This window comes from Malurus melanocephalus, unplaced genomic scaffold (assembly GCF_030028575.1).
Source record: "Malurus melanocephalus ecotype Western Australia unplaced genomic scaffold, MMel_1.1 scaffold_8, whole genome shotgun sequence".
Classification (NCBI taxonomy): domain Eukaryota; kingdom Metazoa; phylum Chordata; class Aves; order Passeriformes; family Maluridae; genus Malurus; species Malurus melanocephalus.
In genome coordinates this window covers 1,572,760-1,597,266 of record NW_026623240.1, presented here as the reverse complement: position 1 = coordinate 1,597,266, position 24,507 = coordinate 1,572,760, and the positions used below count along the sequence as shown (strand labels likewise).

Sequence of the window (24,507 nt, the reverse complement as noted above, 5' to 3'; positions counted from 1 at the left end):
TCTATCTGAGACAGAGTTACTTTTCCCCACTGCAGCCCTCACAGTGCTGGTCTTTGCATGGGTAGCTAGAATGGTATTGGTAACATACCAATGTTTTGCCTACTGCTGAGCAGTGTTGGTACAACRTCGGTGCTCTCTCTCCAGCATTTCCACTTCACCACTAGGCAGGGGGGTAGGAAAAATCTTGGGAGGAGACACAACCAGTACAGCTGTCCCAAACTGACCAAAGGGATATTCTRTATTCTTGTAGGATGAGTGCTCAGATATAAAAGCTAAGAAAAAATGAGCAGATAGTGGGGGGGATTTGATATTTACAATGTTTGTCTTCCAAAGCAACTGCTATGCATTCTGAATCCCTGTTTCCCAGGAAGCAGCTGGACATTGCTTGCTGATGGGAAGTAGTGAATAAATCTTGGGGATATTTTTTGGTTTTGTTTAGTAAAGAGCCTTATCTTCACATATGAGTTGTTTTCCATCTTAATTTCTTCCCCCATCTTGCTGAGGAAGGGAGTGATAGAGAGGCTTGATGGGGCACTGGGCATCCAGTCAAGGTCAACTCACCACAGTCCTTGRCACTCAACGTGGGGTGAGCCAGAGGCAGTTTTCTAGTAAGGACTCCATAGTTACAGTAGCTATTAAGTAGCAAGTTCTGGCACAGAACACAGTTTGTCAGCTGCACTTTTAATCTCTTTATTTTGCTGAGCCCAGAAACAAGTTTACACAAAAAATGTCTCCCTGGCATTGATGCCCTTGCTGTGCCGGGGGAGTTATCCTCTGATGAAGACTACATCTCCTTCTCCCTAGTTAGGATTTATGTGGATGGTTTTATTATTCAGGCTCCCAGGGTACTTGTTCATCCTTACATGAGCTGTTTAATACCTCTTATTAACGAGATTATGGGTAGAACCTTGGCAAAGGTGGCTTCTGGAGCTGGGTTATGACAGGATAAGGAAAACACTGAATTTATTCAGTTACATCTCAGTTATTACTCTTGAATTTATACCTTAGGACATTCATAACTTAGGGTTAACTCTACTGSTTGAGAACCTTAAACCATCCACCAATCCAAGTATTCAAAAGAATTAAGACAAACTCTTTTTACTCACACATCATCCACAAAACATGGATATGGCATTTGCTGCAGATAAATTCCCAATGGCACTTCAGTGTTGGTCTGGGTTTCTATAATCCCATGCTCAATCATATCTTGGAGATATGCAAAGCCTCCCCAGATATACCGTAAATCATCCACAGGATCAGCTCTTGGACCTGGATCCCAGTACCTCAAAAGAAAATTCACATGGAAATAATTTGGATAAACAGTGAGTTTAGGGAAGATTGTGGGGAAAATAAAAAAATAAWTGAATAAATTAAATAATCTTAAAAACTAAAATTGTAGGGACACTGCCTGGAGTTGTCTTTTCTAGATTTTGGTCTATCAGACCACATCACTTAAGAAAGTGGAAGGCTCTTTTTTTTTTCTTTCATATTCTCTACACTGACTAGGAATAGTAATTTTGTCCAAAAGTGTAAGTTAGTCATTTAGCAGAGTAACTGTTCTAGAAYAGAAATAACTGTATTTGGAATATGGTATCCTTGGGAACTGGAGCAGCCAGATTGCAATTACCAGGCACCCTTATGTTCCTCTATAGATAATTACTTCTGCTATTGGTTGAAGTGAGTATTTGGTGGGGACTTGAGCAGGAACAGCAGAGAAGTTCTGCTGTCCAGGTGGAGGAGAGCTGAGGCACAATCCATGTAGAACTTCCTTGTCTGTCTTTCTCAATGGTGGGGCCTACTAAAACCTTGAACAGGTTACTGAAAAAATTCTGAGCACRGTCATCCTTTTGCCATGTATTCCTGCACCTACACACAGCTTGGCTTGTCACAAGAGTGATACCATTCATGTCAGTACCTGCTRACTGGAGATGGATTCTGCACTGCCCTACAGAGTAACTATGAACAAACACMGTTCAATTTGTTGTATATATGCAATGCAGGCTCTAACATCCTTAYGTCTCTCATATTCATGTTATGGCAGGCAAGAACTGAGAAGTAACTGCCAGGTAAGTACCTGTCTTTGATTTTGTTTGTTTTCTCCACTGCATCTATGTCCATTCGGATCTTGTATGTCACRTGTGGTGGGAGATGGCTGGTTGTAGGTTCTAGGTCTGGAAAAACCACAGCGGCCCAGAATTTGTTTTCCTCCAGGAGATAAAGGGCTTGACGAGTCAGTTGAGTTTCATCAACATAACCTTCAAAYTTGTCCAAGGTCAAGCACTACCATAATTAAAAAGAGAAAAATTGCATGGGAATGAACTAGTAAGAGGTACACATTAAAGCAAATATCAGTGGYTGAAAACAGAAAAGGAAAGTAGGTTCAGTTGAAGCACTTGCTATTTTCAGCTTTAACAGCTTATAATGAAACTATTGAAAGTTTATTCTCTCCYCACTTCTTCAGCCTAGAAAGTGCTTGAGTGAATACTAGGGAGCTAGAGGATGACTGATCTGTAAGAAAAGCACATGTGCTGTAGACTTCAGATGAAAAGCACTTTGTCTGGGAAAAGTCAGAGCATAATTTAATGTCTCTTCGGTATTTCGACATTTATTCCTAAGTAATACTAGACAAGTAGTTGGTTTATCTTACTGGTCAGTCAAATTGTGTCCCKGCTGAATTCTGACATGTGATTAACCAGATGGCTTAAGTTAACATGTTTTGGCTATCTCAATTCAAAAATCTCTTCTTTCTTAGTCTCTRTCATTACTACAAGAATTATTCCTATCAATCCACATACAAGACAAAAATGAATCAAAACCTAAGCTCTTTATGTTCCTCTTTAACTCCTACTTAAGATTCATTGTAAGACAAAGATTGTGAAAGCTATAAACTCAGCATTAGTTGTCTGTAAAATTACAGATTGATGTTTATATATTTAGCTTCTGCYCTTCAGAGCTGGCAAAATATTAACAGAGAGTAGAAGTATTTAACCTCTGATGGACTGGAAAGATACTTATTGAATTCCTTTGCTTCATAAAATTCCGACTTGTTTGATCTTATCTCCTAGATCACCTCTCGCAAGCCAATAACCAAAAATTAGTCCGCATCAAAGGGCTCACATTGGCAGCTTGTTACTTAATGTTAAAGATTCCTTTACTTAGCCTTTCCCTGTGATAGATCATGCTCTGTTTCCTTTAAAACTTGAGCTATCACAGTTTAATGGGATCTATAAGAAAATCTATTTTTAAACCCACAACAAAACAGTGCTTAAATTGATAACATTAATTTGTGGCTCTACTGGTGTTTGTAGGTGTTCACTTTTCATCTTGTTTCAGAAGAATGAACTATGTAGAATTTTATATCAGAAATCAAAATAAGGCAGAAAACTCTGATTTGCATGCCAGAAGAGAAATAAAATTAGACTGATGGCTCATGTCACATTAATTTTTGGGGGATGCATTTATCCCACATGATGTTAACTGTTCAGGAATTCAATTTAGTTCATGCATAAGTGGCAATGTCTGCACAACAAAYCCTCCAGTAGAACTGTGTTTTTGCAGGGTCTGGAGGATTATTTGCAGTTTTCTTTATCAGGAGGAATTATTTTCAAGATACATATTCCAGCTGCAGAAGAACTCAGATAGTTCTCCTGGGGAATCTGTGAGAATGATACTGACAAAGTACTGACAAACAATGGAACTTGTCCAGATTTTCACTGCAGAACAGACAGTGCCTGGATTGGGCTGAGGAGCAGCATAGGCTCTTACCCAGGGSTCCAGTCAAGGAAGCTGCAAGTGTTCAAAACAGAAAACACAAATGCATGTAGATCTTCTGCATGAGTAGAGTGAAACCAAAGCTTGTATAAGAACATAGGCTAAGACACCACTGTCGCAAGAATTCACACAATTTGAAAGTGATTTTATATTGTAACCTATGAGCCAAAAGCTAGAATTTATTCCTCTTAACATGAATTCAATTCAAAACAAAGATTTATACTCTATCTAGAGTTTTCTGTTCCATCAGTGAATTTGAACTCAGCTTGTGTCTTTATAAACTGCACTATATCAAAATAAATTTACCAACCACTTGGGAAAATTGATTTAAAATGTTTTCCCAGTAATTCTTTAACAATTTTAAATGGTTCAATGAAAATGGGAAAACCAAAAGCATAATAATAGGAACAGGYTTGGAAGAAAAAAACAGAAAATGATAAACAAAAAGAGGTGACTGTGTAGCTCTCATTAATAGATTMGTTGTTCCGTGGCTTAAGGTAATCAATGGAGAGAACGGGGAAAGTCTTGGGGTAGTGAGGAACAGCACCCACTGCATAATTTGTGGGATTCTCAGCTGCATCACAGCTTGCAGCAGAGGCTTGGAGTCTCCAAAGACAGTTGCTGGCAACACAACCTSCCCTCATTGCAAACTATAGTGGTAAGGAGTAAGCTATTCCCAAAAGGAAGCTATTTGCTGCCATTGTGTCAGGCRCAGTGGGAAAACATTCTCAAATGCTTACAACTCCATGCAAACAGCCGACATGAAAGAATTAGCTCATTACAAAGAACATTTGGACACAAAGATCTATTATCAGGTATAGTAACTGCTCTGATATCATTGACGTTCCAGCACTGACCTGCTGCAAGCAATATATTTCACTCAGTTTGACTAAGAAAGAATTCTGCTAACGATGCAAAAAGACCATTAAATGAATCAGCAGAGCTTTCTGCAAAGACTTCATTGTTCCTTCTTGTGCTAGCTGTAGAAAGGCAGATAAACTTYCAGTTCCTGCCTTCTTGCAGAGGACAAATGATCTTTTAGACTGAACTGGATTGAAATGAGGAGTTAGGCTTAGTCTTGTTGCCTATAACTAGAATCAATTTTCTCTCAAAAATCCTCAGAAGGCACCCCTGAAAAAAACACGCCAGAGAAGAGAGGTACAGATTCCAGCAAAGAGACAAGCATCTTGTTGGAAGTGATCACCGAACAAGTGGAAACTCTCTCATTAGTTTCAACAGAATTTCAATCATGCGCTTAAAAACCTGAAAGGGGACTTAYCAAAGAGCTGTTAGTTTCTCTTCCCCTGATCTTGCTCAAATTAKTGGGCTGTTGGTTATTAATACTTACAAAAACCCATTTCTTTGAGGTTTTGCATTCACTTTCTGCCTCTCAACATTGAAATGTGTTCAGCCATTCAACCAAAATTCTGAATAAAGCATTTGAGGATCATCAAATTGAACTTTTTTTCATAAGTGTTCATGTTCTTCTTCATTATTCTTCATATGTTCTTCTTCGTATTATTCTAAACATACTCTTTTAACAGTGAGATTCAATTTGAAACAAGTGAAGATTTTACAATTTTAACTTTCTTGTCTGTTACSACTGACCCCAGTACTACCTAATTGGTTTTAAGATATCCTCTACAACTATCCCCAGAAGAAGCAAGGCTGAATTTACCTCTAAATACTGACTGAGTAAACGCAGAACTTGGTCTACAGCACTGAAGATGTTACGCCAGTCAAAGTCCACCATTCCCTTCTCCCGGCTCCTTGAAGATCCATTGTGGAGAAAGTTGATTATATGCTCTGCTGTGAAGCCTTCAGCACCCATCTGGCTGTTCAGGAAGGCTCTCACTGTAGGATGCTTCAGAGAATCCTAAAGAAATATATCATGACAGCTTTGCTATAATGATTGTCCTTCCATGCTTTGTTTAGCTAGAAAGGTTTTCATTTCCATAACTCTTCCAGCAGATGAAGAAGGACAAGAGGGTATGCTAAGAAATCAATTTTACAGATGGGTAATTGCATAAAGGGAGGTGTGATCTGAAGAATCCTTATAAGCAAGAGCACAAATGTTRTAAATGTCTAATTCAATATAGAAAAATAAGGAAACCAAATGTTTTTTCTAGTATTTTATGCTTTATAAATTTTACTACAGATAGTAATTGCAGCTGGCCAAAGTCAAACCTAAACAATACAGAAATAAGCAATTTCCCATAATAAATTTCTGTTTGGCTCAGAAGAAGTATGGTCCTACTGCCTTTCTTTGACTATACAGAATGCAAGAAAATCAAGTTGTCTGCTCTTGAAAGACATTTTGGAGAGGCAGGGAATCAGCTATTGCTGCCTTCATTAAGAAGTCATTAGACAGACTCTTGACTGCCCAGATCTGAGGTTTTGCCACGGGGACACTGTAATGCATCTATGACTTGCCTTCAAACCAAACCCAGCAGCCAAGCCAACAGRCATAAAGGCCACAGCTTCCTTGCTGCAAAGGTTGTGTTTCCAGCCAAACCTTTCAAATTAATTGTCTTTTCCATTAATAAAAACAAAAGATGGTGAAAGGCTGTTCTTACTGAGAATCTTCAATAAGTTATAACATACACGGATCATATTCATTTGCAGGCTGTTTTGAAAGAAGTACCACAGCTGAGGTCCTACTTCCTCCCAAGCTTTGATCAACAGTTGTATGCGTTCAAGTTCCTCAAAAGTGGAGTTTGCCTGATGAAAAAAAAAAGGAGAAAAGAGTGTTAAAATCTAAGGAGATAGATAGAATTCATGATCCATCCAGGATTCGGTGACAGGGGAACCCCTAACTTAGAAAGCTGTAGCTTTTACCTTCAAACTCAGATTGTTCAAATAGCAGAAATATTAATAATCCTCAGAAAAAGAATCTATAAAATCCAACCAGAATCAAAGTCACTTGYGATAAAATTCTATTGTGTATGTAATGAAAAAACAAGTGCTCATCAATCCTATTTAACTTCAATTCCTTTAATTATTCAGATTTTTAGTAGAATTATTTAGAATTTTCCCCCTTGGCTATTTCTATCCATTAAGAAGTAAAATGAAAGACAAATATGTGGGTAGTTGAATGAGTGGAAGGCAGCTGGAAAAGACAGATACTCCCACAGGTAAGATACTAAGATCTGAAATGCTGAGCTGCTGTAAATGTAATGTTTTCCTGGGTGAACTATGAGCAGTAGTTCTGCACCTTGCACAGATATCTACAGCAGTCATTTAGTGTTTATACGGTGGCCAAAATCTGGGTCATACACAACCTCAATGTAAATKCTCAGATTCATTTCACCTAACTTCAAGCATTTTGCTGAAGAGTCCAGGCTCCATCCTATGTTAATGAAGTKAAAATTCTTTTGATTTTAACAGATATAATGCTAAACCATGATGTTACTATTGGTTTGCAATATCTCAGTGTTAGGTCTCAATAAGCCTCACAGGTGCCCCATTTAAATATTTACTGGCACAGAGCTACTCACATTCMTACCTGTAAAGTAAATATAAATATTACTATATTTACTAATATAAATGTGGAAAAAAAGCTGCTTGAGCAAGCTGGAAAAACCATGTAGCATGGACAAAGGTGGGATGAATCAGTGAAGACTTTCTCCTGTTTTTTAAACAGAGTACCTGTCCTTCCTCTGAGGACCATCAGAACAGATGGAGTTTTGAGAAGAAAATCTGATTAGGTTAAAGTAATTGGGTCACTGTTTTTCAAAAGATCTTTCTTGGGATCTAAATTTTTAAGAAATGTACATTTTTGTATTTCAGAACATCTTACATTTTTTATGACTTCCCGTACAGTAGGTGAATCAGGAGTAAAGAGAATTTTTCCCATCAGCAGGGGCTTCACAGCACTCCAGGCTATTTTGGTTAAAGGGTTTGATTCCAAGTTCTGGATCAATGCATTACAAAAGGGTGCTAAAGACAGAAAGAAAGACAATCTTTATATACCCCTACTCAAATCCTATAAAAAAATAACATCCTGCAGGGCTTTTTACTGGCAGTACAGACAGTTTGAATCTGAATTAGTTAAAGCACATTCTGCAAAACAGAAGTAGAATGTCTGAATGGAAGGAAAAGACTATTAAGTAGATATTGGAATCGTGAAGTACACACTAGGGAAATTGAAAAAGCAAACATAAAAAACCATTTGAAAGTTGCTGTTATTGATATGGTATTTCAAATGGAAGGAAATGAGACAGCCCAGAACTCATTGAGCAGTTTGAGCTTTATTTGCTTTGCTCCTAATGACTTAGCTCCTGTGTATTGCAATTGATATAGATACAAAGCTGATCCTGTGGGCTTAGATGCTGAACTCTGGAACAGCTCAGAACTGGATCCTAAAATAACTTAAATATAAACATTTTTATGTAAATATTTTTATCTTACCCCTGTACTATAAAGTAATTAGTTTACTTGGATAGCATTCAATTAATTTGTTTCCTGGCTGAAGAGATGGACTACTGGGCCTCTTACCAGTCTTTGGAAAGTTCAGAATTACGTAGTATCAACACAAACAGTGAAAGGTAGGAATCTCTGTAAGCAAACTGCTCATCTGTACTTCATAACCATGCAACCCTACTTATTATAGCAGAACAAACACAGAAATATACTACCAGCTATAACATGGGTAGTACAGACAAAACTGTGGGTGAACTCAGTGTAGAGAAAAACTAAATAGCAGACAGAAAGGGAGAATTATAATAAAAAATAAAATAAAAATATAAAATTGGTTCTTCTCTGCATTCTCTCCTATTACAATAGTAAGAAGTGAGGAAATAAAAGCAACAAAAATTGGTAAATTGAAATATTTTCTATGTAAAATGCAATCATGCTGTAGAACATTACTGCTACAAAATATATATACTTTTATGCAGAAAGCTAAGAGCCACCATGTATCAAACCAAATATTATTTGAAATAGAAGATTACTAAATTCCTGTGTGCCAGGTCATCACACAAGTTAAGAGAAAAAATAAAGTTTATAAAAATATTTTGGAGTAAAGTAATTCCAGAACACTGCACTTTTTTTCCCTGAACCTTCTTCAGAGCCATCTTGTTCTTCCTGATATCAGTAGCACATAATAGATGAAAAAACAGAGGGACTGACTTGATTATGATCATGCATATGTTTATGCCTTCATATTAAAAGAAAATGCATATTTCTGTCATTTGTCARTTGCTGGGCTTCTCTGCTTTCAGCGGTGAAGTAAGTAAAAAGTAAAATAATTTCACCTGTCTCCAGTTTCCTGAATCAACTGTTTTAAAATGCTATTTTATAAAAGCAACATTCTACGCTAGTATTTGAATGTAAGTTGCACCTGTCTAGAGCCTCTTAATGGTTAGGAGGAAAAACTTACTGGTTGTATTATCATAGAGATAACCAGATTTCTTCCTCGTTGAGTCAATCCCCAGGAAAGCTTTGTAGTTGTTATCTTCATACCAGTTGAAGGAAAGCACTCTGGAYCCACCTCCTTCTGGGTAGCCACAAAAAAGATCCGACAGAGAACTCATCAAGTGGCCTAAGGAATCTGGCCTTCCGTCTTGTACAAATGGTTGCAGAACCCTCACAAGGTCCTGAACGCTTGGCTTCCTGGCTAGCTGCAGTGAGACAAGACTTGGTTAATTGCAGCCCCCAAAGGATGTAAGTATTGGGTGACATCGTAGTTGCGCCCAGATGGTAAAGTGTGAGTGCAGTCAGAACCTCATCCTTTTATCTCCTCTGCTCTGGTCACAGGCACCATGTCCCGTTCTTGTTCTTTCATGTCTTTTCTGAAGAAAAGAATTTACTTAATAATTTCCAATGCTTACGTCCACATTTATTTTGTAATTAGAGAAGAATGAATTTTTAAGGAATCAGCTCTTCCCCAACARTTCTATTTTCTTTCTGGTAAAGCAGGTAACTGGAACATAAAAACAACAAAGGAAAACAAAGACTATAAGCTATGCAGAAAAGTGATGCCATCTATTATTAGACCACTTACCTTTTGCACTGCCTGGGAGACATTAGACAACACCCTTCCCCAGGCCTTCAGGTCAACACCTGGTGAGTTTCTGTCCARCACAGTGGGAAGCTGTGGATCCATAAAGAACAGAGGTGAATTTCTACATGACAACAGCCGTAACAATGAGAATAAAATCCAAATGGCACCTCTGTAGCTCAAATACTTAAGAGTTATTTGGAACAATGCCTTATAAGCCTGTCTCACAGTACCACAAATCCAGCACCTATGTGCAGACTCACATAGTAGCACATGTAAATGTTCTTTCTAATACAAGGCTGAAACAAATACAGGCCACTTAAAGTATCTTGGGATTTGTTCTGCTCATCTAAGCCCGTCATGCCAAAAGGTGTGAAAATGGAGGAGGAATGCAGGAACTGGGACATCTGAGAAGCTGCGTCTCAGAGAGGCTATTCTTCCAGTGAGATATAAAGACTCSTTGTAACTTCCAAATTTAGCAAATGTTTGATACAAAAGCCCCTATTTGCCATGGAGGTAAATAATTTGTAGTACTTTATACTTTAGAGATTTCATGATTTTGGGGAGAGTCTGGTCCACACTGTCTGTCAAACCTGAAAGAAACTATTACTTTCCCAGGCTCCTGCAGATTGATTGAACTGCCTTTTCAGCAGAAGTTAGCATTCTGTTTATCAATGACTTAAAAGAAACAGGTGACACCATGGTCACCTGTGTGCTGTCACACACCACTTTTTTTGCATCACTGCATCCTTCTTTGTCAGCTGTCTAAAGAATCACATATGCACTTAGAGCTGGCACTCTTGAGGCTTTATCTGGCACTTCATCTGCTTTACAACAAAATATAAATTTGGACTTGTAGATAGCTAGACTGTGATATTTAAGAGACAAGCCCCTAAAAAGCTTTCCSCAAAAATGCCTGTACACCCTTCTGATTGCCTGCCATTCCCTTCAGTCAGTAGGTGGTTAAGAAAGCAGAAGACTGTAGGTACCTGGCAGGGAGTCACAAAGGCAAGAGTTTTTATGGAAAGCTCATGTTAGTGTGTTCTGATCTGTCAYTTGCGGTTCAGGCAGGAAGAATACTCACAAGGCTTCAAAATACACTTTTCCCCCTATGGGGGACCAGTCTGTGCAAAAATTATACAAGGTTATTGGAGCACCTGCCTTAACCTGGCCTTTTTGAAACTTTGAGGAATGGGAATTGTAAACTTTAAAAAAGCTGGGCATTGTGAATATTCACATGAAGCCCTTAATGCTGAAAATCTGTCTTAGAAATACTGCAGCAAGTATTMTCTGAAACTTCCAGGAAGCATCAGATACATGAAAATATAAGACAATATATTTTTAGAAGTAGAAAACAGCAGCTTTCAGAAGCTGAGCACAAATTCTTGTCAGGATTGGTAAAATCACATAGACACAATGACTGACTATCAATGCTACAATAATCATACTGTGCTTTGCTGGTGTGTCAATTAAAGCTTCTGGCATCATTTGTTCCCAGTTCTGGGCAACTCAGAGTTGAATAAAATCCATATTAAATGAATCATGATGCTGCACTGCTGTGGCAGAAAGGTCCAGTCAATACTTTATGCAACTTTAGGAGTTTWCATATATCCTGCCTGCTCCAATAAAGCAAACTGACAATGTGATGGTTTCATGACATTAAATTACAAGGTGAAAAACAGCAAATTAAATTCATTGTTGAAAAGTGCAAAGCATGATCAAAGGGAAAGCAAACATGAAAGATATAGTCACAGTGATGGACTCTTGGTTTGCTATCATGAGGAAAGAGACCTTGCASTCTTTATGAATAGTTCTCTGAGAGAACCGCCTCAGCGTGCAGAATACGAATGAAATATTRGAAAAATACATATTTATTTGATATGGTTTCTATTTTATTATATATTTTAAAGTATTAATCTATGTTTATACATATATATAAAGTGGCATACTAAACCAAGGCTGTAGATGTGGTTAATTTATAGTCAGGTCACAGTAGAAACAGGAACACAAGAAGGGCCATGAAAATGAGCAAAGGTAAGGAAAAGCTTCTACAGAAAGAGTGATGAAAGCCAGCACAACTTCCTAGTTTGTTTGTTTTGGKTTTTTTTATAAATTACTCAAATGGCTATGCCAACTCAAGCTGCATCATGACTTTTACTGCAGCATAAATTTCTGATTTCTGTCATGCTGGAAGAAGCAAAGATAGAACAGGCTGTATTGGGTATTTTCAGAATCCTCACCATGGTCCCGGTAGGTTTTGCCACAAAACCATTTTGGTACACAGACAGGAAAAACCAGATAGTATTTTCAACAGAAATTTTGATTTTAAAATTGCATTTGAATCTCTTAGTTCTGCTGTACTGTGAATCTCATCTGTTTCATCCAAAAACAGACTCAGAACTGTCTAGTGTCCTGCTGATGGTAGGTTAACAATCACATATCCATAACCTTACATTTGCAGGTTTAAATAAACTAACACCACCTGGAAAACTGGTGGTGTATTACAAGAAAATCCTTGAAAGGCAATGAAATACAAACAACAAAAAAAGGACAACAGGATAATTGACAGGATAATTGTGCTAATACTTACCAGTCGAAATAGCTTAAAGAAATCAACATTCGCATACAAAGCATCTTCTACTCTTTGCAGACTTTGCTGGGACAGGCCACACATGGCCTTGTGTACAGAAGGGAGACCTCTTCGGCTACTGAAGATAATAAAGCGGTCCAGAAGCACCTCACTGCAAGCAATGTCCTTCAGAGTCAAGTTAGGGACACCATAGGCAAACTGCAACCAAAAACAATGTTTCACTTACTGTTATGAAACTTTCATAGTGCTCAGCAACAATTAAAAATTTATCGAAAGTGGACATTTCGATATCAGCCCTGCTAATATTTTAATGAATGGCAGAGAGATGTGGTCAGCTGAAGCATCAACCCTTGAATCACCTTCACTTGATGTTATGCTAGATCATCTTGCCTTCAGACACATTTTTCATCTTCTCATTAGTGAGTTCTTTCATTGTAAAAGTCCTCGTGAGTCATCTTCCCTTCCTCACAGTCATCTAACCACACCTGAGGCCATGCCACCCATCCTTGTGGCTAAAGAGGAAGAGGTACAGCTTGCTCAAAATTATTTTCCCAGGACTAAGTGATGGTGCTACATCACTCTACCTCTTATGTTCAGGTCAGCTATATTTTTGCTGTTAGTTGCTCTAAGAAAATAAAAAGGGCCAATACCTCTGATTCTGAAGCTTGATTTCCCTCAGTGATCTATTTCAGCTATGATTATTCCCCTACAATGCTTCCCCACAATCTGTCTAGCAAAAAACCTCCAAAACCAAACATCCCTGCTCTCCCTCAAACTGGAACAGTTGAATTGGGATTAAATTAGTTTGTGTGAGCGAAATAATTTGCTCATTTGCTCAGTCACTTATGTCCTGGGGATGTGTGTGATAAGAAGAGCATTTTTTAACCATATACACCTAATTTGGCATGGTACTGATCAGGCAATGTGAACTGCAATGAAACTGGGTTGCACAGGGAGGCAACCTGGGAACCCTGCTTTGACYTGTGAAATGAGGAAACAGTCACATTAACATCACCGAGAAGGATAAACAAAGAAAAAAAGAAAGAGTTGTTATTTACAAACTGTAACTGCATTTCAGTAATGTTCATGAACAGATGGGATTAGAAAAACATCAAACCTCCGCCCTTCCAATTTTTCCGGTAGGGTGGGCTGCTGCCAATCTTTCCTGAACTTCCTATTGTGTTTTAACATCAGTTTCTTATCTTTATCTTAGAATGACTGAAAAAAGTCAAGCCCTCAGAGGAAAACTTCAATACATTTTTCTTTAAAAAAAAATAAAAATCAATGTGTCACTGTTTGGCCAAAGCTGGCAAGATTAAGTCCAAATTATTTTTTCAGCTAGTTGGCTGTTTGATCAGGTTTAGCTTTTAGCTGTGTGTGTCATTTCCTGACTCCCAGGCRGCTCAGACCTAGATCTCCAGCCAGCTGTTGGCAACAGTCAGGCTTTTGTAAACAAGTTGCTTTCAGGTTGATCAGCTCTGTACCATCAGAGGCAGGGGGAAGGGGTGTACARCAATGTGCAGCCAAACAGAGGGCAGGGCAGCACGAAGAACCAGAGATGAACTATCATGGTGGAGGATTAAGACAACCATAGATTTAAGGTCTAGTCATGGCTCAGAAAAGCCTACCTCAATCATGCATAAATCTAGCCCAAGCAACTTGCTTATCAAGAAGGTCTGTTGGAATTAAGCAATTTATCTCCCACACAAAATGAAGTATTTAATTCTTACTAATTCTCTTGTTGTATCTTTAAAATGATGAGATTAGTTTTTCTGTATCAATTTCACCTGCAAGAAGTATTCATAGAACTTTCTTTCCTCATAGCTGTAAATCAGCTCTGGTGAGAWGATCTTATATTCCTGTAATTAGTGCTAACAAGAAAACTGTATAGAGGGCAGCAAAAATAGTACTTAGCACCAGATCTCCTTCAGCTTCCTCTGACCAATGCTCAGATTTCTTTAATTTCCAGCATAAAGAGAACTATATCTCTTTCTACATCAGCACAGGAAATACAGCAAAAAGACACTACATTCCAGCAAATTTCAATCATTCTTTTGGGGATGGTGTTGAAAACTTCAGTCCTGCATACACTGGGAAGCAGAATTTTTAACAGTAAATGAATGAAGTCACAGGGGTGTTAATAGAGTAACACAACAGCACTCAGTTCTCCTGATCCCACAGATCTCTGGTGTAGAAGAGGTCAGGGGTAAATTGGGAAAGAGAAACCTGGCAGGATATCTGTATATATTCTCCTTGTCATAAGCAGCAAGGAAACAAAATTTCATGATCTCAGCTGACATGGAGGTGTGATAATATGTAGGATGTATCAATTGACACTGGCTTGGTATCATCTTGTGGTATTACCTCATGRTTAAGTGAAGAGAGGGGAGGGCTTCCCCAATCAAGAATACAGCAGATAAGTAAATTGGCTACTGGTCACACCACCTGGAACCTGAGATGACAAAAGGAACTGCATGAGAGGTCATGATTGCCCTCCTTCTTTCTGCTCACAGAATTTCAGTATTTGCATTTTGTGTGGCAGTGAAACAGAGGAATTGTGTCTTGCAGCCTCAATTATTCATTTGCTTCCACCCACACAGTAATGCAGTGTAGAAATTGTTCCAGAATTCCAGTTCAGCAACACTCATTCATTAATACAGCATTCCTCACTGAGCTCCCARCCACCAGTACATGCAGAATCAGAGACAGCCTGAACTTGGTCAAACATAGTTCCCTGCTTAGCTGCTCCAGGAGGGATTTGGCCAGCACTTTTCACTCCAAATTTTCTGAGCAGATCTATTAGTAAATCAGAATCTAAGAAAGTTAGTCTGCTTCTCCATTGTCACCTATTCATGTGAGACAATACCAAAAAGCCATCATGTTGACATTAGGGCAGAGAATTTAAATTATAAATTAAGAACAACCAATAGTTCTTTTGTCATTGGGACTATAATATTAAAAGGATGCTCAGCTGCATTATGCCCTTGAGTCAAGTTTTCAGTCATGGGAATGGATCCACTGCTTGCTTACTGYTTCTTGGTGCTCATTATTTGGGCGCAACAACAGCACTTTGTTGTTTATTTTTCAATATTGAATGCATATTCAAAATGTTTTTTTAAAGACAAACCAAACATTTCTTCCTCCAGATTCACAGAAAACAAAGGGAGAAACTGTACAAACAATCCATAAAGCATCAGGTATTCTGGGCCCAGGCGTTAACTGAGGCCACTTCGCACGTACAACTCAGGAGATTCTTTCCTCACAGATAAYGGCTCAGTAACTGTGAAACACCACCCACCTGCTCAGGGCGCACTTGAGCATTAATAAGCTGGAAAACAACAGAATCTGGGAGGCCAACATCTTCTAGCAAGAAGGAAGTGAGGGTCTCCCCATCTTTCAAAACGTCTAGAATTCGTATTCCTCTTCCTGGATGAAAAAAGGAATGCAGAGATCAGTGAGATACCAAACAAAGGAAACAACTCATATCCTGGCTTAAACCTGAAAAAAGAATATGCTTTGGCTCTTATATCTAGTTGTAATTAACTGGGTCTAAAATAATTTTTGCAATTCAAAATCACTTAGATCCTTTGTTGGGAAATGATAATCAGAAAATGCTGAGTGTTCTGACTCTGCACATCTGCTCTCTCAAAGATGTTTCAGATTAGGCCTACAGCAATGGACACACTGAAAGCAGCTCTGACTGCATCTGCCTTTTTCTGATGTAATACTTTATTTCAAATGTTCAGATTTAGGTATGCTAATGTTCTTTGTGTCCTTTCTTCTGGGTCTTGTGTAAATAACTTTAGTCCACCCTTTACATTTACACTAATTTATCCCTTGTTGTCAATCAATTTTACTTAGCCTTATTCTCCAGCATTGCAAAGGTTACCCTTGAAAATCTTCCATGAAAAAACCTCCATTTCTTTGGAATAGTATAAAGTGTAGTTAACACTTCAAATTAAACTAGATTAACAACTACTCTTCAGTCAAATCAGTGAGACCACTCACTGTTAAATTAGACATATATAAGAGGCCAACAAATTCCCCTAATACTATCAGTAACAATACTCAAAATACTGCTGCTCCAAAAGACAAACAGTCAAACAAGTTAAATCTTTTTTAACTTGTCTCTGTTACAAATCTTATCAGTGAGAACTCTGTGTCAATATGGTGCAAGAGAAAGCTTTCAATATGGTGCAAGGAAACTTGATGTTGCTCATGTCCTACGAATATTTATTATAATTTTATTAAACTATACCTTTATWAAAGGTACCTCATGCAGCATCAACAGACTTTGGTAAAGAATGCTTGAAAAGCTGATTCCTCTAACCTTTAGAACAGGCAGTTGAAACGGACAGAAGCAATGTGCATCCTACTGCCATAGGGAATGAAACTTCAGAAATTCTAATAAACATGCACTCCTGGGAGCTAAGTCTTATCAGACTTTGCCAACTAACTTCCACAATTCCATCTGCAATAAGCATATTCTGGCCTAAGGCTGCAGGGTCTGAGGACTTCTTCAATTGTTCCTCCATGTATTTATTTAAGCAATAAACACTGAAAACAATAGCAGGGTCTGTCCCTCATATTCTCACTGATGCCTTTCCTGGCATCCAGGCAGTGTGGAGGAAAAAGCACACCACAAGAACACATCCCATCRAAAGTGTCAGTGCAAGAGGAGACTGGGACAAGGAGGACAAACTCAAGAGGTAGATCTGATTTCAGGAATCAGCAGAAGGAGCAGCTGCAGCCTTGACATTTACAAATTTTTCTTTGCTCAACTTTGCAGCTATTCTATTAAGATTATTATTTACAAACAACAGTAGTAAGCTATTAACACAGACAGCTTAAATAGCCAGTCTTCCAGTAACTTCTTCTGCATGAAGAAAGGTGGCAATTCGTATTTTATTAGGTAAGCTCCAAAACCTTTTTTTTTGTTTTATGTAACAGGAAATTCCAAGCTTTTTTTTAAAAAAAAAAACAAAAACAACAACAAAAAAAAACACCAACCTAAAACACATTTAAAAMTCCCACAGATTCTGAAGGAACATTAACATTATATTTCACAGGACTGGGAGAATGTATTCTATTTTTCATGAGTAAAGCTGATACGGGATGCAAAGGCAACTTCCTAAACCACAGGGTGTGGTTCCTTAGCAATACATAGGAAGCCCKTGGCATGGCATACTTTTTCTCACCTCTAAACAGTCAGGTTTGATTTCTGTGGTGGATACAAACAACAGCTCAGATCATACTCAAGTTCTTGTGGTTTACATACTGGGGCATTTGGTTGTCACACTGTTATTTACAATGACATAGTCCCTTTTTTACTCTAGTTATAAACCTCTGATAGGATAGTGGGGCATGTATATCAGATGGTTTATACACATCTTATTAAAAATATATTGTAAGTGACTATTCAATTTTAATAAGAATATTATTCCTGTAACAAAGGATTTGAGAATGGGACAGATAATTTCATGAAGCTAGACCATTTTCATACCTACAGGTTTAGGAGTGCCTTTTCAAATTCTGTGCTTCAAGTCCAAAAAATTTATTATTATACTATTCCCTGTTTTCCCAGGATGGTGTTTTGGGTTTGGCAGGTTATTTTAAATACAAGTTAATGCAATGAATTTTCAATTTGCAATCCCATTTATAAGTGTTCAATGCTTTCTCTTTCTCAACATTATCAAGAGTTTCCTTCTTCACTGTTCCAAACCCATTTTAGCTAACAGTGTGATGAAGTACCCCTAAGCACTACTCTGGGTTATGCTCCTGGCACATATTCAGACATGTTCCTAACTTTCCATTCCTCCGCCTCTTCCAGTGATGCTTTCTCACTGCTTCTGCTTCTACTTTAACAATAATTAATGAATTTAACGTGTTTTACATTGTGTGATGAGATATCCATGCTTTTGTGGTTTGAATTTTGTCTATTGTTATTTAAGGAATATGGTTGTAGAATGGAGCTGACTGCCTCCCTCCTTTCTGTTAAATGACAGGTGTTTGTCGCTGAACAGATTTTAACTTACCCTAACAGAAAGCAGAGTAACAGCTACATGTGAATTATATTATAATATTGCCAGTCTACAAAGTAACTGCTATCCAGCTCTTAGGAGGAAAAATTAAATTGTCTAAAGGATATAGACATAACAATTACCTGCAATTCTTTCAGGATTAGTTCTCATTGTTTCCATAAACTGAGTCATAATGATCAGTTCTTCCCAGATTCTTCCAAGGTCATGGATTTCAGGAGCTTCCAGTAAAAGCTCCTGAGCATCTTTATATACCCTTGCAAGGCTGAAAGGAGAAATAATGAACAAACAAAAATTTAAGAGTGATGGCTCTTGAGAACCTTTCAAGTGAAAAACACCTTAAACCCAAAAGCAAAACTGACTCTATTTGTATTAGGATTGAGATAAAAAAAAAAGTTGTTTTGTTCTCAGTTTCAGGTAGTCTGGGATTCAGTTAGATTTGAAAGTCCTTAGAAGGTTTAAGAGGTGTTGCAGAAGGTTGGCCATTCATACACTATCTTCATTAGCCATGCTGGTCTTGAGTGGGAGATTGTACCCCACAGAAATGTTCAGCTGACTATTTTAAATCCTGTTCACTAGGAACAAAAGGTCAAATGGTAAATTAAGTCCATGTTACAGACTTTCAYAGCTTCAATGGAAGTGGAGCTTCAGTGGCCTTCACAGAATTAGCTCATGAATTATAATTGTTGGATGCTCCAAAGTGGACTTGCAAAGGGAGATTTGGAGCATTTTATGCTGGCAGGGTTTTTTTTCACTCTAAGGGTCCTTGTCCGCTATACTGTCTTTCATGACTCAGCTGTAACAAACAATGCAATAAAACACTCCCACAGTCTTTTTCAGTAATAGCCAGAAATCTCCCTATTTTGCAAACAAGCTGAGTATCTGAAGGTTATGTGATGATTAAAGTGTCACAAAGTCTATGGTCAAAACAGATGCTACATAAGAAGTGGCCGTGCAGGTTTTTATTTGCTGCTACTTCATTAGAGCTCTCATTCAGAAGGACAAYTCTAGTGATGAGTAAAGAAGGCTTAGAGATTTCATGCTCTTTTAACAAAAACTTTTGTCTCAAGACATTCAGTAAGCAGTCAACAATAGAAAGTATGGATTTTATTAGGTGAACGTGTTCCCTAAAGACTAGWACTGAAATCTCTCTCTAAAAGGCCCAAACACACCATTGTAAGCTCTGTTTCAACTTTGCTGACCATTGTTAGCATGACACCGGTGTCTTATCTTCTCTTTTCATTCACACCACAGAACATTTCTTTAAAATACTCCCTGGAGCAGTGAGGGACCTATCTAAGCAAGGGGAAGATACTCCATCCTTTCTCCTTGCATCATTCATGCCCATGAACATCCAATAGGTGTCAAGAGCAAGCTATTAGCAGCTGCATTGCTGCAATCTAGTCTCACACATAGTTCTGCTTACATGGAATTTTTGTAGTTGGACACCACACCTGGACCCTCTCCATGGGTTGGACTCCGGAAACAGGGATTGTTCATGTTACAGAAGATGCCATGTAACCATGGCAGTGTTCCTGCTGATGGCATTGCCTTGTTTGGGAAGTGACCTAGAGTATCAAAACACAAAATATAAATTATTAGGTGTCTTTTCTAATGCAGCCTTTGTAAATATAAACAGCATGATGAATTGGCTCTCCACAGAAGGAATGTGGTCAGAATCATACAGGTTTATCTTCTACAGAGAAAAAAAGTTACCAATATAAGCAATATGGCTATTTTCGAAAGAAATTAATTCTGAKGGCTTTTTTGAGTAGGTAGTGAGGTAGTTCTTTCTCAGAAACAAAATTACAGTAATCCCAAACTTGACAGAATCTTGAGACCTCGGGTTAACTCTGACCAGAAAGCATCTCACAGGAAAACTAGAGCTTTTTTTTTTTATCTCCTCACTGGTAATTCTTACCCTACATGGCTATAAATAACAAAGCTAATCAAAGTGAAGTCTGTTCTTTTGCCACTGGACATAAACACCCTGCAAACATGTCCCTGTACCTCTGTCTGAGAACACAGAGGCCAATACCTACAACAAGTCAGACCATGGTAATATCTTAAACGTTCTTACATTCATGTTGGCGATACAGTGGATTAGCTTTCCTCAGCCAGACAAGTGCAAGAAACAATGTCAGGGGCCACAGAAGCTCCACAAGAAAACGAAGCTGGAAAAAAAAAAAAAAAATTACAAATAGACCACCACAGAGCCACTAGATGATTAAAGGGATGACACCTCTTTGCATCAGAAGTGTYCAGTGCAGCATCTGCCCATGGCTCTTCTTTGCCTGTTTCACCATTTGAAAAGGACATGCAAAAGAGCAAGGATTTAATCAGAATGCCATGATGCTGCACCATTAACTCTGTCCTCAGTGGCTTCTCCACCTCTTCTAAAGAAATATCTGAGCATTCTGACTGAGATAAAAAGAGGCAGCAGGCAGTGCATGACTCTACAACAAGGATTAGATGCAAGACAGAAAAACGGTTTTTTAATTCACACTTTAACACTGCTGGGCTCATTAGCAGGCTGCCAGTACACTGTGCTTACCCAAAGGTAAAAGACTTCAGCATAAGCTTTACATTCTTTGACCTTTTTTTTGCTTTCTTTTTGTCATTATTAATTTCAATGTTATTAATTTCCTAATACCCATAGAAATGGATGCATTAAGATCAAACAGCTGATCCATCAATGTCGAAGACCCCACTAAAGGCCAATTTATTGCCCGGATCTTTCAATACACTTAGAACAGTCACTGGTTCCCRTGTCATGACAGAAAATCAAGGGCACTGCTTTACCACAAAGCAACATCCCGCTGTTTTTCAGGCTGTTTCCTCCACTCCTGTGTTTCAGTTTGTTTTACTGCCTCTGTGTGCTTTGGCAAAGGTTTCAAGCTTTGATCCTGTAACACAGGCTTTGGGCTCTGAGGAACAGCAAAGGAATTGTTGTGTCCAGACATGTGGCACTCTTTTGCTCCTCCCTATAAGAGCCAGGACAAAACATCTTCATAACTAGGGTCGTAGCACATGCACAGGAATGCCCTTATCCCCAACCAGGTACCAAAAATGTAATAATAACACATATAGCAGCAGAGCCAAAGACAGATTGGTCACATGTGAATATTATTTTGGGCAAAAGACACTTCACAGCATAATAAAGAACAGTTTTTTTGGGGCTGCCCTGTTTTTTCCACTATAACTTTGTCTAATAGCTTTAGTTAAGCACAACATATGCTTACAGCAAAAGAGTAGAAAGATTTACACAAGGCAACAATTTGCTATTTCATATTTTTCCTCTTAAGGGTTTTTTTTTCAAAAAAACAGACCAATAATGAAAAAACGCACCCACTGCCACCTGGGAARCTATGCATTCCTGATCTTTTTAATGCTAGACAAAATCTTACCAGCAGCAAAGGGCAGATTACACAATTATTAGAGMGGGAAACCTGACGGTGTTGCCCACACCTCAGAATGCATTCTTAGAGACCCTTCCCAGCAGGGTCCACAAGGTCTGATCAACATCCATTGCCATCCATTTGGTAAGCCATTTGGGACAAGCACTACACACACATAAACTCAGAGGTGCAAGAACTAGGGAGACTCCTTGGTTCACCTTTGCTGCAGAATTAATCTATGTTAATATTCAGATGTTGATTCCTTCTTCATCCCCAGGAAATACAAAATCCTCAGACTTGAATTTGGTAATTCCTTTCTGTTTGAGTTAACTAGTTTGGAAAAGATTGAAGTCTAAAGCCCAAAGGAAGCTTTCTTTTAATCTGGTACACAATGTGCTGTGCAACAAGGACAGACCAGTGCAGTCAGCCGTCTGATTCTTTCCTGTGGACTTTATCCAGAGGACACAACGGTGTCTCAGAATTCACTAGAACTATCAGAAAGCGGTCCGTAAGTCTGCAGAAACACAAGATAAACAACCAGAAATCCCAGCAACATGCATAGTGGAATGTAATATCCAGACAGAGCTGCAATGGAGCAAGAACAGTGGTAAGATCATATAAATGTGACAAGCTTAAATTAGCTGTGKATCAACTGCTGACTTTGCATAAAGTCTTTCCTCTTGTGAAGAGGATAAGACTAAATGATGAACAGGAGTAGAAGATTGTATATATCTCCATTTATGATACTGCATGATGGTTAACAAAAAAACAGTCTGATTTTTCCAGAACACATTTTATAGCTACCTTTGACATTATGAATTTTTGTTTTGGCTATTTTGTTTCTCTGTGAGAAGTAGGCAGATTCATATTCTTAACCAAGAAAACTATTTTTAATGAGCCTGCTGTAAAATATTTTACTCTCCAGGGTAGAGAAAGTATGACTTGGTTGTGGATTAAATCACTGTGCTTACAAGCTAGGCATGATTAGCAGACAAGAGGACCTCTGGCAATACCTGGAAACACCAGTTAGAATGTTTGAAAATTCTATARAAAAAGTTAAACAAAAAGAGAAGACAATTCCTGAAAGTCAAGCCTGCAATTTGCGTCTCATATCTGAGTAGATTTGCACAAATAACACAGTATTTCCTACACTGAAAATACTGAAGAATTCTACAAATATACATTTGTTAAAAATTAAAAACCAGTAGCTTCCATGTCTCTCACTATACACATTTGAAGATCAGAAAGGCATGAATTTTCTGTGTGACACTGGTTTTTTTCTGAACTTGAGAACCAAACTACCAACATTCCTTGACAAACACTAATTGGAGTCTGGCTGCAATAAGGGATCCTTAGCTCAAGTATGAACTGGCAATCTTCATGGGGCAATAAATTATGAGCTGCAATGTTATATGTATCAGCTCTTGGTGAGAATGTACAYTGTGGGAGAAAGTCTGCTAGGAAGCTATGAAAGAAAGGGCATTTAAATTGTCTATGAAGAAAATCACACAATCCTTTGATCCTGGAATTTAGCAYGTGAGTCATTCCTAATGATTAGAAACAGGTCAGCATAGGTCAACAAATATTTCAACTCATCCCATGGTTCAGTTTGATCCTATTGTTCTGTTATTATGTCATATTTGTTTGCATGACTTACAGTCTCACAGAATGCTGTAATATACTTTTAAAATGATTTTTCATTTGAAACAGAGAGTCTGTCTCCATAGGACTTCACAGAAAAATAATGGGAACCAGGCAAAGTGACTTGTTTTGCTGGGCAGAAGTTGTAATACATCAGATAACTAAGAAAATAGTCTGAACTTTTCGTTTCAATCTAAGAAAATTTAGCTTGAAGAAGAAATAAAAAGAGCAATGATAAAATAAGGTGGAAAGTAATAGATAAATTTGCTGTAAGACAAAATATCATAACATCTAAGAGGATTTAAAAGTACTTGAAATATATCTGGCTTTTTCTTTACTTATGTCATTCAGCCACACTAAAAATGACAAAATCTGTGTGAACTGTAAGGTCCTAACTAGAACCACATCTAAAAGCAGCTGAGTGTGAAGAGCAAATATAAAATTAGCCATCAAATCTCCCCGAGCTGAATGGTGCTCAAGATGTTTTCTAACATCAGATTTTATGTGAAAATATATAAATAATACCCACAACTCTTCTGGTACACAATACTCTTTGTCAAAGAAAATCCCAACACAAGTATTCTATGTTTGGTCTGTAAAAAGCAATTTTGCAAACTGCACCAGACAAGATCCCAGACAACAGGCCCATACAAAGATCACATGTGATTCTTTGAGGGACTTGAGATTTTTACATGCTGATAAATATACCAGTCACTTAATCCAGTGGAGTGCAAGGTTCAAACCCAAAAGCCAAAGACTAATACCTTACCTTTTGTCTTTTCCGAAGGATCCAGTTCTTCCAGAGTAGAAGTCTGACTTGCCTAAAGAAGCTCATTCTTCTTCATCAACACTTCTGGTTAACCTGTGGCAAAAAATGCATTGCCATTTCTCAGCTGGCAGCAGAAACAGAACTTAGAGCACATAACAGCTTTCTGTTCTTATTTTAAGATTATGTTATCACAGAGATCGGTTCCTTTCATTGTTTGCGCCATTTAATTTTGCACTTGATACACTATCATACATGAAAAATCATGAGTTTCCTTTGTTTGGAGGCTACTTCCTGTGACA

The 24,507-nt window shown here is 38.1% G+C and overlaps 1 protein-coding gene across 1 annotated transcript in view; it reads right to left on the bottom strand.

The window, feature by feature from the left end:
* Window positions 1-24,295, bottom strand: part of ABCA4 (ATP binding cassette subfamily A member 4) — a 63,130-nt gene extending 38,835 nt beyond the window's left edge. The window contains exons 1-13 of the mRNA XM_057373719.1: window positions 24,209-24,295; window positions 20,481-20,574; window positions 19,827-19,968; window positions 18,526-18,665; window positions 15,661-15,788; window positions 12,363-12,560; window positions 9,776-9,865; window positions 9,152-9,392; window positions 7,571-7,710; window positions 6,376-6,492; window positions 5,450-5,647; window positions 2,075-2,280; window positions 1,107-1,283 (exon numbers count right to left, since the gene is read on the bottom strand). Coding sequence (XP_057229702.1) covers window positions 1,107-1,283; window positions 2,075-2,280; window positions 5,450-5,647; window positions 6,376-6,492; window positions 7,571-7,710; window positions 9,152-9,392; window positions 9,776-9,865; window positions 12,363-12,560; window positions 15,661-15,788; window positions 18,526-18,665; window positions 19,827-19,968; window positions 20,481-20,574; window positions 24,209-24,274 — 1,937 coding nt within the window. The 5' untranslated portion in view covers window positions 24,275-24,295. The remainder of the gene's footprint in view (window positions 1-1,106; window positions 1,284-2,074; window positions 2,281-5,449; window positions 5,648-6,375; window positions 6,493-7,570; window positions 7,711-9,151; window positions 9,393-9,775; window positions 9,866-12,362; window positions 12,561-15,660; window positions 15,789-18,525; window positions 18,666-19,826; window positions 19,969-20,480; window positions 20,575-24,208) is intronic.
* Between the last annotated feature and the right edge of the window lie 212 nt (window positions 24,296-24,507).